Genomic DNA, 17988 nt, shown 5'->3' on the forward strand with positions numbered 1-17988 from the left:
TAGAATGTTGATCAAAAGATTGACCACACTTCAATTTGAAGTGAGTCTGTGCAGTCCAATGTGGGGGTGCTGTGAACAGATAAGTCAGCTCTTTTTCTCCTGGTAAGGCTCGATTGAATAGAGTTGCTTGTGAGGGTGTTGATGAGTTGTAAAAGGTGAAAATGTATGATATAGAAAAAAACCCTGAACAAAACAATATATATTCATGAGTTTAATTACAGGATGTGCTAAAGTGATACCTTTTTATTAGTTCCCCTGTTGTCAAACAGCAACATGCCTTGAAAGGTGTTGGATTACAATTGAGTGACAATTATTATTATTATTAGACATTAGAAGCCACTGCTGTTTCCCTTGACTGGCAAGTTTTCAACATTGTTCAATAGCAGTTATTGAAAATAATGGCTGAAATTAATAATCTACTGGTAGCCCACTGATCGGGTGGTGTGTTCTGTACATATGCAAACCCATTCAGACATTTTGAAACCCGACTTAGACCTTCTACTGTGAAGTGTGCATGTTCTCACCATTTTCCTTCCAATTTTCTGTGGGTACCCTGGCTTCCTCCTTATCCTAGAAACACATGCATTAAGTTTCTTGATTATATATATATAAGTACATTTGGTAAAATAATGTGTACATTTTTTCAGCATTGACAAGTAAAGTAATAACTCACAGATCAACAGTTGTGTGTTTACATTTGGAGTTACTGGAGCTCTTTGCAGCCAGCACCTCTCTCATAATCTAGCAAATGTTGGCAATTGTTCCGAGGAGTCCCGAGTCAATGCGGTATAATCACTGCTGATTTTTGACTCTGATTAATGCCACTGACTAAATATGTACACAGAGTTCGATTAATCTTCAGTGCCATTTTAATCAGGTGGGGCTTTGTTTTGTTCCAACACTTTTTTGTCCTGGATGACCTGTCCCTCCCCTGACTTATCAATCACAAATGGTCAGATATTTTGCAAGCCATGACTCCTCCCCTGACTCAGAGTTTTTTTTTTTAGATTTCTTTTAGTTCCTTTCCAAGGTGTAGTCTTTAAAACCACAGGTGTGCGGTTTATGAGAAAAAAATCCCGTTAGTGTGGCAGTAAAGTCCTCGAGCAGCCTAGCATAAAGTGGTAATATGGCTGACAAAGGGTGACGAACATGTTGAACCCGACAGGAAATTAATGTGCACTTGGAGGAATAACACACTGCATGAAGCACAACTAAATCGACATGTCTCTCCAGGTGACACGTGTAAAAATGGTGGCAGTCTGGGTGTTTTTTCACCCCCATACCAGATATTGTGCCAGCATTTAGGACATCTAAAAGGTTGCACGATGACAGAGTTAAGGCAACACACTATGTTGGAATATATCAGAGAGGAGATTGGACCAAAATCCCTTGCAGCAGGGCCAGGTTGTTGTTTTCTCATGAATATCAAAGTAAAAAGCCATTCATTTTGACCCTGAAAAAGGCTCATTGTTGGACAACAAGATTGTATATGGTATAAATGTAAGATCAATGGTCAAAGTATAGCAGTTTATGATCCCTATCAACAGAAGCATTCTGTGTTTTAAAAGTTAGATTTAAGATGAAAGGTCGGAGACCAAATTTGTTTTTTACGTGTTTTATTGAATTTGGGAACTCAAAATACAACTTTAGAAAATTGAGGCATATTTTCAGTAGTTTATTGGTTTCCTTTGTTGACACCTTTATAGCTTTTTTTTCTTAATCCTTCAACAATATGGCAAACTAGCAATATCTTCCTCTATTCAGGCTCCCTTCAATTTTACTTGTACTTTACAGATTTAATGTGCGACGTTTAGACATATGGTGTTGGGTCTTGGGTGGTCATAATATTTAAAGGCTTAAACAATAGGCAACTGCCTTGCTCCAAAGTAGTTTACTTTCCTCCATTTCAACTTAATTCCCTGCCCTCGTGTTATATGGCTATTTAAAAGGAAAACATGTTTTTAAATGTAATTTTATTGTTTCTCTCGATGTGCATTGACCTAAGCTTGTAAAATCGCAGAAATACGGCCACCCTGAGGTCCTTGCAGTTAGACACACAAGTCGTACATCACTGATGTGCCAGCCACAGCTGGAAGCGATCGCATCAAAGCGAGTTGTAATGTGGCTCCTGTTTGATTTCAGCTTAGAGCTGAAATCCCTGATGCACCTAAGACAAAACTACCATTCAGTGTCGGCCGGGATTCCCCAGGGATTTGTTTTAACACATCTGATCCCTGCAAGTGCAGGAAGGAACTAAGGCAGCACTCGATAAGCTACAGCAAAGTTAGGAGTTTATACATTCAATTGCCATTTGCCATTATTAAAGTCCCATCCCTGTGAAAACATCTGCAGAGGTGGACTTTCAAGTGTGAAACTAATCAATCATGGTGAGCTACCATAATCCATTACACTAGGCACCACTGAAATACAATGCGATTAAAAAAGTCTATTTCCACGGCTTTTTCTGGAAGATGTAATAAGAACCATTCATAGTTCTGGGTGCCAATGCTACAATTATCTCAAATGTAGCCAAAGCAATTTCATCTGCCATATTAAGAATGGTTAAAAAAAAAAAAGGAAGCATGCCTGACATTGGACCGTGTGATCATTTGAATCTAGTTTTGATTGGTGGTGATATGAAACCTCAGCTCAGGTGTCATTAATTGCTTGTCTGTAATTCCCTATTTTAAAGTAAACATAATGTTGCTCACCCCCTCTCCAATTTGTAGTGAGATCTAATGGAATTTGCATCTTTTGCAAGAGCCGGGAATGTCTTTTGTCAGATATCAGATTGGAAGAGCAGTGATGTTTTGGGGCTGTCCTTAGGCAACACAGACCTTCAACTCCCTCCACATATTTTCTCTGTGGTTGAGATCTGGGATTTTTTGCTCACCGTTCTTGTTATCATTTTGAGGCCATGGGGTGAGATCTTGCATGGAGACCCAGATCAAGGGAGATTATCAGTGGTCTTGAATGTCTTCCATTTTCTAATAATTGCTCCTAAAGTTGATTTCTTTACACTAAGCGTTTTAACTCTTTGGTCTTGGCCATAGTGGAGTTTAGAGTGTGAGAGACTGAGGTTGTGGACAGGTGTCTTTTACACAGATATTGAGTTAAAATAGATGCTATTAATACAGATAACGAGTGAGGACCTCAATTGGAGTTAGACCCCTTTGAGAGCCATAAATGTTGCTTGTTTGTAGCTGACCAAATACTTATTTTCCACACTAACTTGGGAATAAATTCTTTAAAAATCAATGTATGTGATTTTGATTTTTTTTCTCCCACATTCTGTCTCTGATGGTAAAGGTTTACCCATGTTGACAATTACAGACCTCTCTAATCTTGGTTTACTAAATACGTATTTGCCCCACTGTAAGCTAAAAATGCTGCATGGTTTCTGTTAGTAAACTGGGCATTAGCTCTACATGACAGCACACTAATAAAAAGGCAGGATAATGACATCCCAGTGCAAATGATATGACAAGGATCACGACAAAAAAACTTGAGTTGTCAACTGGCTCACGGTCATGTCGACCCTGTGGGAACACTTGGCCGGGATCACCATGACAAGGTTTTCTCTTGTATGTCTCCTTTGAATGGTAATAAGAAACTACAGTCCAACAGAGACATTCATAATATATTTTCTATCTTGTCTTCGCAGAACACCTTTGCCACCAGCAAGGAAATTCTGAATCAATATTCTATGTCAATGCGCAGCTGCACTCAAGGTTATAACTCTTTTCCCTCTACTTATTAATTATAAACGTAGAGCAGAGTCCATTGACTGCTTTATGGATCTCATCCATGTCCTGGTGGAAGCGGCCAAAGCTCCCAGTGTATTTGGATAGCTCGGCCAATGTGTTGATCTTCCACATTCAAATAGCACAGTTATCATACTATATTTTTACTATAGTAGGTATTTTATATTGAACTTTAACAGCATTTGTTTTACACCTCCAGGTGGAAAGGCTCAACATGTAATCAATTACATAATCAGTCTGTGAAGTATTATTTGAAGCCAACATTGTACTATTAAGGTACATTTTATCATGAAAACCATTATGTGATTAAAAGTAGGATTTCTACTACATGACTGTACAATATATAACAATGTAATTCAATGACAAATTTGACACGACTATTTTCTTGTACATATTGAAAATGGCTTTTGACGTTATTTTACATTCCATTAGTAGCGTGTGCAGTTCCTACTCAAAAGACATTGAGTGCTTATGGTCTATGCAAATCAAGGAAAAAAGGGGGCAGCACGTACATAAATGTGAGTCATCCAAAATGGAAGTGTAACTTTGTTTTCCTTGTAATCAGGCTAAATGGTTGCAGCAGCATCCATCATTAAATTCAATTGGTGAAGCTCAAGGTGTTTTTATATTCATGTAATTTAGAACCAAACTTGTCTTACTTCTCTGTTATATATGTATTCTCTTTGAGCATTGAAGACAAATGACTGTTGAAAACTTAAATTTTCTCTTTTCACCCAATGCAAAGTATTTAATCATTTGAAAGCTTTGTTTGAGCATCTGTGGTACACTGACAATGATTACATTGTGCTCTCTGTGCTGCAGTTTATAATCTCATTTTTCTGGAGGATTTATTCAGTCTTACGACATAACATTCAATTTGATCCAACCATATTATTTTTGTTAGTTTTTAATCAGGATATGTTTTATCATGAATCTGCTGCCTTTGCAGGTCACACTTTCAAAAACTGTCTTAAAAATATGCTGTTCCTCCTGGGGATAAATTGGAACTCAGAACACATAACACAAGACCAAACTTCAATTCATTTTCTCTTCTTTGGCCAGTTATTCTCATCCCTTTTTCATTTGAAACCCTGCATCTGGTTATTTCATAATTATGGGAAGGGATTATAATGAAGGCAGATCTAGCTGCAGGTTAATTGGATTTTTCACCTCTGTGGGACCGGATCTAAGTTGCTCATGGGTCGCAAATCTGCACATTTGAAGTTGGGGACAGGACAAAAGAGGCTGAGAGAAGAAAAGCGACAGCAATAAAAGGGTCCCCTTTGACTTAAGTTACTTTTGCGCTGCCAGATACTGTGCAACTTGAGAACACAATCCCTTTCATGAATGCCGATGACATCTGTAAGTGCCGCTGTTTTCCAATCACAGGAGTTCTACAGACGCATATACAATTGAAGGGACTATTGACTCCTGATCCAGCAAGACTTTTTCAAATTACTAACTCTAACCAGGGTGCAAATGTTTCTCTGTATGTTCCTTTTTTTGGAGCAACAAAGGAGTTGGGATGTAGTTTAGAGACGAAAGAAAGCATAAATCCCGCACTGAAGAGATGAAAAAAAATATCTGTCTTTTTGAAAGTTTTATTTGTCGCAACTTTGCCTGCAATCATCACTTTCTGTACCATATTTATCAAGCAAAATGCTTTTCACAAAATTGCATCATGCACTCCAGAGGTTCAATTCTCTTTGTTAATGTTGATTCAGCAATTACAACTATTTTTCTTTTGCCGCTGTATTTATCAAAATCATGTTTGCATTTTACAACAAAAGGCCGTTTCTGCTAACAGTATTCCCTACTTGGGTTTCCTCAGCGCCTCCAAACAAGCTCCTGGCTTACTTTTAATTCCTGTTCGACAAAGACCGAGTCTCTTCTTGAGCAAGAGGCAGAGAATCTAGCGAATTTCTCGAGTAGCGAGAAGGCCCCACACAAAGCCAGAGGGTGCCAAGTCCATACTTTCCATCACAGACAAATATCCAATCCCTTATCATATTTCAATGTTCCTAAAGCACACATGTTCCTATATTAAGCACTCTCAAAACCCCTTAAAAAAATCACCTATTTTAGGCTAAATTGAGTTAAACAAGGGAAATCACATTCCATCGGTAATTCAGCTAACACATGTGGGATCATCAAATGGACCAAACCCAGCATTGCTCATCCATCAAATACCCGATTTGTTCTCCTTGTTTGATTAGTTCTAAAACACATTTTTCAGTGGCGCCACTTTTTAAATGTCACATAAGTGGGAGTTGAGTCAAAACAGTGGCCCACTCAGTGTCATGTGTACCTCTAACAAGAGTGCATGTTTTTTTTTTTTAAAGGTTGAAGCATTTTAATCAATGCCAATTGATTAAAAGTGCAATTTCCAGCTCCCCATTGAAATGTTGTCACTCCCCCTCAACCGGTGTTATTTGCAGTATTGTGTAAAAAATTGCATTACCTGAATAAGATGGATAGCAGTGGACTGTGGGCTTCAGCTGCAACAGACAATTAGAGCAAATATATGACTTGATTGCACACATCTTGTTCAATATACTTCTACAAGTCCAACCAAGTGTAACACTGACCAATTGTTAGTTATGCAGCTACACTCCCCCATCTCCCTCCCACATGCTAATGTGAAAGCCAAAATCAAGATTTGTGTAGTGCTGGTTCACTATGCCAAAAGTTTGTGTGCTAAGTACTTCAAAATATACTTAATATAATACTGTAAAGCCGAGTCAGTGAACCTTTATTAGTGTTACAACCACAAAGAATTGTTTACAATGCAGTTTTCCTACCTGAGTTTCTTATCCTTGAATTACATGGATAAATTCGGCCTCTGAAAAAAATGGTAAAACAAGCTTTTCAAACTGTGGAGGCATTTAAGAGAAAAACAATAATTGAGAGAATACATTTGACATATATAGATATATTCACCAATTTATCTTTCAAGATGCTCAGGACCTATAACCCGGGACAAAAGGATAGTTATTAATAACAAAATAAGTCAAGGCAATCTCATTTACTGTAATAGAAAAATGTCATTAATGAACAACATGACATTTGGAAAAAAAAGAAATCTCACATTTATTGTATTTGTCAAACACGTGTTGAACTTTACATCAGTCTTAAGAGTGGAGAGCCCGTTCTAATATGATTACACAAACCTTGACCTACAGTACAGTATGTATACCAGTGCTGAGAAATAATTCCCGTTCATTACAAAAAAATAGTAAAAATAAATAAACTGTTCGAACAGAGGCAGTGAAAGTAATTAATGATTAACAATAACCCAAATAAATCTTAGTTTTCAAACTGCCCATTACAGTGAAAATATGTACTGTACTTATGCATATGTTATGAACCTGCAATCAGGGAATATCAAATTAACATAGTAGTTGAGCGGGTGATAATAAAATCCTGACAGTTATAAATATTGTTGACAGGTGGAAAAAGTGATGACACATCCATGTATTTTTTCATGTGTATATTTCTTTCTTTACATAAGCCCTAAATGTTCAAACTGACTACCAATGAATCAACAGTTGGAACCACTATATATAGCCTCTAGACAATCTTTCAAACGGTAATTTGGTAGTTAAACAATTTCTTAATAATAATGATTTGCCAAGAATCTGTATTTTACAACAGCCATACAACAAAATATATATTCTTATAGCCATTATTCTTGACAACAGTTCATTGTACAGTTGAGAAAATGTAAGGCTAGGGGCTTGATTGCTAGTGGTCATACAATCGAAACAGCAAGAAGATGAAGGGAGATCAAGACCATAAACTGGATATTCCTTTGTGGTGGGATATAGGCTTGATACTGTCCTTGTCCATGAGTGTCATTTGTCCACAATCAAAAACAGACAAAAACAAAAAAAAACCCTCAACAAAAACACAGAACGTTGAGAAGTGTATGTACAATGTTTGTAAATGCTTTTCTGAAGGATCAAGTAGTTGTTCAGTTTATTTTTTTGTTCTTTTGTATGTTTTATGTTATTATACTTTTTGACAGCAGCAGCACATTTAAATACACAATTGGCTTATCTCTAAAAATGAAAATTTGACTCTGTATTTTATGTACACTTTTAACAAAATGCTGTATAGCAATGGCTGAAAAGAGTGGAAGATTGACCTGTTTGGGGAGAAAGCGTGGTCAAAGGCTAGTTCGAATGACAGACTTTCTATTTCCTTCACTATTTTGTCCACCAAATCTTCACGGCTGAAAATGGTTAGGACGAGGTTTGGGTGATCATCGCAATAGACTTAAAGGCTAGTAACGAGCTGCATCTGTCCTTCCCGCACGTCGCCTTCCGGTATACAATCGTCTGTAGTAATGGGAATAATGTAACCATCACTTGTCCCTTTGCCTATCTGATAGTAGGCCTGCAGCTGGTTGCCAGCTCCTAAATTCGGCATGCTTTTGTAATAAATGTCCTCATTTTCACTCTTCTTAGATGGGGACAAGTCCTCCGCAATTATCGGACTGCTCTCAGGACAAGGAGAGTCCGTCAAGTTCGGCATGCTAGTGTACAAGGAGTCCCTGTTTGGAGACTGCAAACTTTCCTGGTCGTTGTTGGTGGGTGTCAGCTGGCTTACCATTGTGTTTGTTCCCCCGTCGGTTCTTACCTTCTTCTCAGGGGCGTACAGAAGCGAATGAGTCCGTTGAGGGATGAGTGGCGCTTCTAGCTGAGGATGGTGATGCAGCCCGAGGCCCACAGCATGGCCCATGCGCACCAAAGAAGCGTCAGGGACAATGACGCCATCTTTGCTGCAATTGCCGCCCACCATCTTCACCTTTGGTAGGGCCTGCTCCATTTTGTGATGTGGATGGTGATGGTACTGCAATGGCGGCGGTTGGTGCTGCTGCTGCGGATGGTGGTGGTGGTGGGGATGGTGGGAAGGGTGATGCAAACTGGTGGTCTGCTGTTGTTGCTGTTGGTGGGTTTTGTTAGAGGCACGCAGGTTATTGTGAACAAGCTCAGAGATGATCATTTTCTCAAAGGCAGCGTCATCTAGACTGAGTCCGCAGTCCACCACCTGTACACTGTCTCCAAAGTCCGCTCTGCGGAGTGAGTAGCTGTTGTTAAAGTTACCATTTAGCGGCAGTGTATCCATTGCGCTTGTATCCCTCACCACATTGTTCAGTGAGTGCCCTTGAGAGAGAGAAAAAAAAAAGAAAAGACAATGATTTTCTGTTATTCAAACATCTTCATATCAAATTAACCTTGATTTGAATATTTAATGCTGTTTAGGATGCATCTAATTAACACTAAGCCATGCCATATACATAAGTTAGTTTTGCGCAATGCTTAGCATGCATTTTGAGGGATAGTTTTTAATTTTTGTGTGCATTTTTTTTCTCTTTTTTTTTAAAACTGATAAATGTCAGCTTTGTGTGTATTAGTATGCCACAAAGAGACTAAGCAATGAAAAGGGATCCCAAACAACATTAAGAGAATCAACTGAATGGTAACCACCATCACAACACACCCGGCAGAGTGGAGGTCTACAGACGGACAAGCTACATTACACCAAATATAGGTAGGATGTGCAGGGTAAGAGAAAAAGAACAAAAACAGGAAGGAATGGTAAGAAAGGGAAAGTAGTCATGTGTAAATATGAGACAGCCATCTTTGTTCTCACTACACGGGGAGCCCACAAGCAGCACTCCACCATCACCACACACAGCAGGTGAAAAGACTCACTTCATGTCTGCCTGCTCAGCCTATCTGGTCTAAGAGCAGCTGATGTAAAAAAGAAATAAAAAATGATTTATTGTAACATAAAAAAAGATCACTAAAAAGAGCAACCCAAAAAAATGAATAAATAAGGATTAAACTGGAGCATAACAAGAGCAAGGTTCAGCAAATGAAATTAACTTCCACTAACAGTTGTGTTCAGAATAATTTATTAAACAAGATATGTAAAAGCTTAAGCCACTCGATCGCCACTACATTTACAAGTAAATGTTATATCTGTGGCATGCAAAACAAATATGTTTGTCAAACGGCACCAACAATTGCTGCCGTCTTGTCTGGGCCCAGGATTATCTGGAATGAATTGAAGTAAAGTGAAAAAAGTGTGCTGTTTTCTGGGAAGTCCATATTTCAAATTGGTTTTGTAAATCTTAAAGATCATGGAGCTACTGAATTTGTGCTACCATAATCTACATACAGTTTGTGTAGACATGTTCTTCCATTTTGTCAGAATGTGTTGTAGGCATCACTTTAAAAAAATGAAATCAAATTAAGTCTTAACATTATCGTTTCTGAGTGTAATAAATACAATTTCCGCTAGAAAGCATTTGAAGGACATTTTAATTTCGATTGTACATTGGAATTGTGGTTTGTACACCATTCATAATTCCTAACATATTTAAAAAATGTGTTCTGAGAGTTATTTTAAGGATTACTTGCTTGTTTTAAACCCTACTATTATTCTGAACACACACAATGTTTAACCTAATAGCTATTCAATTGCTTTTCTCAGTTGTTTTTGTCCAATTAGGTAAAGATTCTCTCTGAAACTTGGCTGCTTGTGCGATCATAGCTGGCTAAGGTCAAGGGTCGCCAAAAGCCCAGCATTTGGCATTCGTCACAGTGACAGCTCCCAGTGAGACTCCAGTCACTGGCAGAGCAGCTGAGGAATAACACAAGCACTACAGAGGTCAGACGCAGTCATGTTAGGAATTCCTCAAAGCACGGAGGTCATGCAAAGCAGCACCCAAAAAAAGATAAATATTAGTTATTCAATGATGGAGTGAGTAGATAAAGGCCAATGTGAATTCTCACACTAAACCAAATGTCAACAATTGCAGCAATACAAATGGAGGTGCGTTTACTGCAAAGACTATTCTGTAAAAAAAAAAGAAGGAAGGAAGAAGGAAAAGAAAAAAAGGACGGCTTACTTTATATATTGGGGAGAATGCTAAACCGAAACATTCCCACACTATTAAATTAATCAGCTGCTGCCACAACAGGTGGGTGTTTAACATCCAAAAAAAAAGGAACTGAAAATGCTGCCAGGTGAGTGCTACTGGACTTTGTCACTGTTGAAAGCCACAGCTGGATAGAAGCAAGAGAACAACGACAATGCTTCTATTGCATTGTCATTGCTGTAACATTTGTGAACCACTTGCTCATCGAGTGTGTGTTAATGGCAATGGCCTAACCAGTGACCAGGGAAGGGGTGGGATGTTTGTTTTGTTTTCTTTAGTTTTTTTTTTCTTAAGTAAGCATGCTGAAAAGAAATTTACATTTGATAGGCAAAGTTAAGTTTGACTCCCGTACTTGTCTCTCTGTAGGTCACTAGAGGAAAGCACAGGGGAAGAATACAGAACCATCACAAAAGATGCCATTTCAGATTCAACATGGTGGGGGAAAACATACAGTTAAAACCAGATTGGGATAAACCAACTTTTAAATATATTTATGAATTGTTGTCCTCAGGTTGTAAATTTCTTAGAGGTTTTGTATGAATTAGCTGCCGTACCAGTACCCTACGGTGTTGTTTCGGCATAAATAATTATGTGTTAAAATGTATCTTAAAGTCTCACTGTCATGTCATGGGGTAATTAGATTGGACTTCACTTAGCCATGAGCTGCAGTACTCTTGTTTGTAAAATGAACTAAAGAAGTGGATAAAACATGCACGTTTAATATGAGTTTAAATCTACCACTGTTCGCCTGTGGTGCCAGACCCAGTAGCCGAAGGGGACATTTAAGTAGGCAGTCTTTTTTGCATGCAACGGTCTCATCTGCGTCTTTTCATTATTGTGGCGGCCAGCGTTTTATTTCTTTTTGTTCAAGGAACCTATCCATTTTTATTGTAAGAATATGAATACAAAGTATATGTGTTATATTATTGGACATTAGCTCTAACACGAAATTTCCGTCTGAGTGAGCGGTGACAGCCAACTCAATTGAGTACAACAAGAAAGTGGAGTGGACCAGAGGAGAATTCTATGGTCTGATCCCAGTTTTGACTGAAGACTGTTTTGACCAAGTGAAAAATTAAGTTTTTCTAATGAAGAGTTGTTGACAATGACATTATTTCTTTAACTGCTGAGCTTGCTGTTGTTTCGAGTTTAAAGGCATATAAGATATAAACCATTCAGTATTCAGGAGGAATGGAAATGAAGCAAAAGCTAATGCTGCCGTGTCAGGCTCATCAGTTGTGCCGTGTGATGGTGATTCAGCCTCCTGTTCAAACCTCTGAGGGGGAATCTCTATGGAATCATGTTCTCCGGGATTTACGTACTAGGCTGACCTACTTTAAATTTTGTATTCTGACACGTCACACTGAAAAAAACTCTGTCTTAACAAAGACTTCAACCCCATCAACTATGCTGAGGCAAACTGCTACCTGTTTTTGTTGCACACTTTCCATAGTTATGGATCTGAAGTATTGTTTATGATTGAATACCTTTTGACAAGATTCAATCATTTACATGAATAGAGTTAAAAAATGCTGGCAATGGGACTTAAAAGACCGAGACACACAAAGTGGTCATCTAATGTACAGTCTATCTGTTGAAAAGAGAGAAAATCATTGGGAATGCACTGTGTGTGTATTCTATAAGTAGTACTTGAACGTAATGGCGAAATGGCTACAGCTAATCGGCAAGCTCTTTATATGCCTTTCCTTCTGCAGCTCCTCATGGAGAAGCAAAACTCACATACTAATATTTTTGTTTTCATCTCATCACATTTTTTGAACCGCTTTATACTCAATAGGGGGGTGCTGGAGCCAATCCCAGCTGTCTCTGGGGGAGGACAACGCCCGGAATCGGTGGCCAGCCGATCGCAGGGCACAATGAGACGGACAACCATGCCCACTTATAGTATTTATACTCTTTCACAGCTCAACCCATACAAATTGTTCAGTTTGGGAAATTAATGGTAGACAAAGAGGGAGTGAGACTAACTATTGTGATGCAAACTCTGGGGTAGCCTGCCTTTTGTTCAGCTAGTTAGCACAACATTGACGTGCATGTTTCTTTGGAGCGAGGAGGAATTAAACAGAAAAAAAGAGGGATAGAATAAGTAAGCACACCTGGAGAGTTAAACACTGGAGCTGTGGGGGTGTTACACACAACTGTCTCAGCCAATAAGGTGTTATAAGGGTTGTTAGAGCCTTGGGGTCGAAGAAGAGGATTTGTTAGTAGATAATTCCCAGTCATTCCTGGAGTTGAAAGACAGAAGAGGAGAAGGTGCACTCAGCCAACAGTGAATATAATAAATGAGAACCATGTTCATTGCATCATTGTTTGTGGAAACAATTATAAAAAAAGTAAGTAGAGCAAAGACTTGATGAGTTTTTGTCTACCACTGATGGACATATTACAATATTAACTCAAGTCATTCACCTGGATAGATACTCCAGTTATAATATTAACGGGACTGTACAAATGCATGATGATATGCAAATAAGAGAGTTGTTATATTCATTTTTGTTTTCCATGAAAAAGATGTTATCACAATAAGAAAACAGTAGTAAATGAGAACCCAGATGAGATACTTTTCAAGTATATATTGCATAATTATTTGGAATTAAAATGTTCCTCCAGACCACATTATGCTGCCCATTTGTTTTTGTTTCTAATAGCTTCTAATGTGTTTAGAGGAATGAATGCTTCTCCATTAATCACCTGTCTTAAATGCCATATGTCATGTTGGGAAGACTTCAGGGATGCTTTTAATGACAGGATGTGCTTCAAAGAGATAGAGACCTCGTTTATTTTAGCGACTCTCCAGGGTAGCTAGGTTTATACACTTTGGATTGATCAATACTGAACCTTTACATTAACAACTTCACGACTCAACACTCGGGGGAGAAAAATACTATTTTGTTAGAGGTGTATGTATGAGTCAAACATGTCTCTCGGATCTGAAGGTGCAATGAAATACCTTGTAACAAAGTAAAAAAAAAATGGATAAGAAAAGAAAGTGAAGTCAAAGATGTGCAAAAATTGGCATCGAAGCTGGGTGGGATGTTAACTAGCCAGGAATATGCCCAAAAAGCCATTTAAGAGGCAGCAGAAAGCCAAGAAACATTTTAAGCATTCTGGGTCATCTAGAGTTGAACATCATCTTCTCATCATCATATTTGTGCTCAAGCTAAATAATAAATGACAGCCACCCCCCTATTGAAAGCAACAGAGGTCACTTCAGATGTAAGGCAACAAATGGCTGCTTTCTTAAAATAACATTCAGTTTTCCTCATTCTTCGTTTGCGCGGGGCATGTTTACTTTATGTCTTATGTCTATCCTCGCCCTATTTTAAATTGAACCTGCCAGAATATCTAAGGACTTTTGGATTTTTCTAATCTTTTACAAATACAAAAAGATGAGATGGAAGGCTGATAATATTTTATCCCCTTTCCAACTGCATAGCTGTTTTTTTTAAACTGCAGACATTTATTGCGATTTCCTAGGTCCTGTCTTTTGCAGTAGCGTGGAGTATTTTTAAACCGGCTGATGAAATGTGTGCATAAGAGTGTGTGTAGAGATGTGGAAAGTAATGAGGTGTGAACTGACCTTGGTTAAGGGTGGAGGTGCTGTTGATGTCACCTGAGATAAAGGAGGACTCAGATTGCTTTCTTACGGTGTCATTCCACATTCTCCTGATTCGACTCTGTCAGGTCAACAAGAGACAGTCATTAGGACTTTGAACAATCTCTGTTGCTCAGATTCAATGTTGTTATTAAATTGTCTTCCTCTTCCCACATTTTATTACTACAATTGAGGCGAGAACAGTGCTAATCTCTTGCCTTGATTTCGTCAGTTCTGTCTGTGTAGATATGGGCATAATTATTGTTGTGTGCAAAAAAATGTTCTTCTTTAATCATATTTACTATTTGACAGCAAGTAAGAGACATTGTTACTTTTCCCCAAATAGGTGAGTAGACTACAGAAGACCCTGTTGTAAAACATTGGAATCTGAACCACATCGGAACAGATCTGCTCCATGGCTCAAATAGCGAGGCAGCATTTTTTTCCCAATACAATGCTGAAATTGAAAGTTGCATGTGTTGCTTATTTTCCTGCATTGTTATTTTTGGGGACAGAACAACCTCATTTAACTCTACGTTCCTAAAATGTCAGAGCATGCATTTCTACTGGCCTATTCTTGTCCATTCTTTGATATGTATCTGTCAACCAGGTTAAAGGGTTAGCAAGTATTTTTATCCAGGTATCTTTTTACATTGTAGTTTTGTTTAGCTTTTACTATTTATTGTTTAACCCATAAGTCAACTGAACTCAATCAGCAACACAGAACAGACAGTGTTGCTGTTGAACTTTAATTTTAAGAACTATTTTGTATAGGATTTTTTTGTAAAACCTAGAACGATTATGTAATTTCACCTGACCCTCAGTATAATATGCTGCGATATTGAAAAAAGGTGCAGTTATATTTCACATGCACATGGCGTTAGAGAAGAACTAGGCAGCAGAAAAAGAGAGCTGGCAGAAAATAAAAGGAGCTCAGATGACGCAGCTTGTGAATCTGCTCGTGCAAGCTTGTCGGTCTACCTGGGTACCAGAAGAGTAGCGTGCGCTTGTCCGTGTGGTTGAAGTCTTTGCCGAGCCGTGCGAGCTCTCAGTTGGCAACCTTCCACAGCAGTATGTGTGACGAAAGCACTTGCTGTATTCCTTGCGGACCTATGAGAGAAAATAAATGCAACTGGCAAGAAATCTTTAAGACATGTTGAAGCGCTCCAAAAGGTTTGCCAGCAATTCTGCTGGGTATTGTCAAATGGAATTAAACTTACTTTTTTCTGTAGAAGGCAGTGGAAAATGAAGATAAACATCCCCTGGAAGGCGTTAAATATGGTAAAGAGGTACGCCATAACAATGGAAGCCTCATTGATGAAGAAAAGGCCAAAGGACCACGTCAGGCCCAGCAAAAATAGAAGAGCAAAGGCGCCCATGACCCAGGATCTAAAAGATGGCAACAAAAAAAAGAATAGCAGAAGACATTGAATTATGTATGAATAACTTAAAATGAATGCTGTAAGAAATCAACACATGGGACTAGTCCTAAGAAAGGGCTGAGAAAAGGTTTGGGCAGTTGCGATCAAAGCAATCAATGTGAATCTAATATACTTACTTTGTGTACAGAATGAAATTGACAACAACAAAAAACAGTTATGCGGTAACATTTGCTCAAGGCACCCAACATCTTTTGTCTTAGGAAAGACCTTTTCATTCCATTGTTATTTTCGTTCCAGCACAATGCTTTTAATTTTTCAGATCTGCACCAAAACGTACGTGGTTTAATCAAAATGCATCAAGGCTTTTAAATAAAACAAATAACTAAATAAATTATCAATATGTTAAAGTTAGGAGTTAACTAAAATTGAATTGGCAAGGTGGATTATTTATTATACAATATTATACGGATCAAAATATTGGCACCAATTACAACAAACACAAACAGGCAGCAATTAAAATTCTCATTTTAACTTTTTCGAAAACTAGTGAAGTAGAAATCAATACCCACAGGTGTCGCATCTAACTCCAAATGTGCGCATAATATTTACAAGTAACTACCGACAGATGAGGAAAGAGTTCAAGGGAGAGGACAAATACCACCTGGTGTGAGGTAGTACAACATCAACATGATGCACACAGTGAGAGGAATTATTCACAAGGACAAACACTACGATGATTGACTTAAAGGTTGCTTCCCGGGAGGACGGATGACCCAGAAACAACTGGAAACAGTAAAAATAAATTGGTAGGAGAGGAAATAGAATTAAGGAGGAATTGAGGAGTTCTGGTCAATGCATCCTTACTTGATAAACTGTTTATTATCTTCATAGCTAGCGTGAGAGGCAGGAAAAGAGAGACACAATTAGATTACAGTGAGGCTTAAGTATTTAAAGCTTACATTTGGATGCTGATAATTCTATTGGAGAATTCTTAAACTATGTTTGGCCATGTGTTGTCACATTTAAATATGTGTGTGTATAAAATTAGCCAAGTTGGAAAGTCAAAGCTTACCCAGGCAAATCGGTATTATAGTAACCATCACAAACGTGGTAATTACTGGCATGGATTGCCCCACAGAGAAGAGAGTGACAGAAGAGAAAGGAGAGGCTCCATGTTAAATTTGCTTTTACATGGAAAGACACTGAAGCTACAAACTGTGGTGTGAACATAAAACACAGAATATTCAATAGCGCTTGTAACATACTAGATATCCATGCAGGAATAAAAACTTTGAAATGAATGGTTCCCAGCAAAAAGGTGCAAATTACAGTTCACTTAGTATGAGAGTGGAAGTGCTTGAATACATCCGGGCACATAAAAAAAAGACATTTTGCTGTCTGCTTCTTCTTGATTGCACTTTCACCGCAGAGTTATTATGCGGTATACAATTTTTGAGAAAAAGTAAATAATGAAATCACACTGAAATTAGCGAGACTGGCGATGCATTGGTTGAACTAGTACCATCTAATTCTAACCCCTTATTAGAAGCCAGTAAATGCTGTTTTCAAATGTATACAACAAACAAACAATTACTGACAATCTGTTGCGGTTGTGTGAAATACACACATTTTTTTCAGTTGATTAGAACCTGGGATTTAAAAAAAAATGGAGAAAGATTTTTTATGGTAACTTGGCTGCTCCCTCCCCACACTTTTCAGAGCAGAACATGTCTGTTCCTTGAGATTTGTTGTGCGTCTCTTCTGGATTTCTTAAGTTTTATTTAGTTATTTTTCTCCTGGAATGTAAATGTTTATTTTGACATTTCTGAATTTGTTTGGTGAAAGATTTTAGAAAGAGAGATTTTAATGAACGTTTAAATATGACAAGGACAGTTTTTTGTTTTTAATATTGCAACAAAACTGAATTTTATAAAATGGAGGCTTGACTCTTACTCTGCAATTACGTGATTAATGGTACCACTGCATTTATGTTTTCTAGTGATATCAGTTTGCCACTTTAAAGAACTGATTACAAAGAAATGGAAATAAGAGATTAATCAGAATTTCAGCGAGAGAAAAAACACAATTAAAATTAAACATGAGTGAGCACTGTAGTAGAAAAGTAGCAGAAAAGTAGATTTTGCTACTTTGCACTGGACAAGTTTACTTACTTGATATTCTCCAGCCTGCTCGAGTCAGGTTTCAGGGTGGTTGAGTGTTTCACCATCTTATACATGGTGATGACCAGGAATATTAAATTGAGCTGTCAAATCA

General features: G+C 38.0%; 2 protein-coding genes across 37 annotated transcripts in view; both read right to left on the minus strand.

The window, feature by feature from the left end:
• LOC144196528 (uncharacterized) overlaps positions 1 to 6317 on the minus strand; it is a 109807-nt gene extending 103490 nt beyond the window's left edge. Inside the window, exons 1-2 of the mRNA XM_077716802.1 lie at positions 6226 to 6317; positions 525 to 570 (exon numbers count right to left, since the gene is read on the minus strand). The gene's annotated coding sequence lies outside the window, so the exon portion shown is untranslated. The remainder of the gene's footprint in view (positions 1 to 524; positions 571 to 6225) is intronic.
• A 512-nt stretch (positions 6318 to 6829) lies between these two features.
• The window catches only part of adgrl2a (adhesion G protein-coupled receptor L2a), a 163322-nt gene continuing 152163 nt past the window's right edge, over positions 6830 to 17988 (minus strand). For 6 of the 36 annotated variants that reach the window (XM_077716758.1, XM_077716759.1, XM_077716762.1 and 3 more), the window contains 9 exons: positions 17886 to 17977; positions 16787 to 16831; positions 16579 to 16605; positions 15553 to 15721; positions 15314 to 15442; positions 14318 to 14414; positions 12834 to 12962; positions 11069 to 11086; positions 6830 to 8932 (listed from right to left, as the gene is read on the minus strand). In XM_077716758.1, the coding sequence (XP_077572884.1) occupies positions 8043 to 8932; positions 11069 to 11086; positions 12834 to 12962; positions 14318 to 14414; positions 15314 to 15442; positions 15553 to 15721; positions 16579 to 16605; positions 16787 to 16831; positions 17886 to 17977 (1596 nt within the window). In that variant the 3' untranslated portion in view covers positions 6830 to 8042. Of the gene's footprint in view, positions 8933 to 9484; positions 9524 to 11034; positions 11087 to 12833; positions 12963 to 14317; positions 14415 to 15313; positions 15443 to 15552; positions 15722 to 16578; positions 16606 to 16786; positions 16832 to 17885; positions 17978 to 17988 lie in introns of all 36 variants that reach the window. The other 30 variants (XM_077716791.1, XM_077716790.1, XM_077716770.1 and 27 more) reach the window with 20 other exon arrangements.

The sequence above is a fragment of the Stigmatopora nigra genome, chromosome 5, assembly GCF_051989575.1.
Source record: "Stigmatopora nigra isolate UIUO_SnigA chromosome 5, RoL_Snig_1.1, whole genome shotgun sequence".
Lineage (NCBI taxonomy): Eukaryota > Metazoa > Chordata > Actinopteri > Syngnathiformes > Syngnathidae > Stigmatopora > Stigmatopora nigra.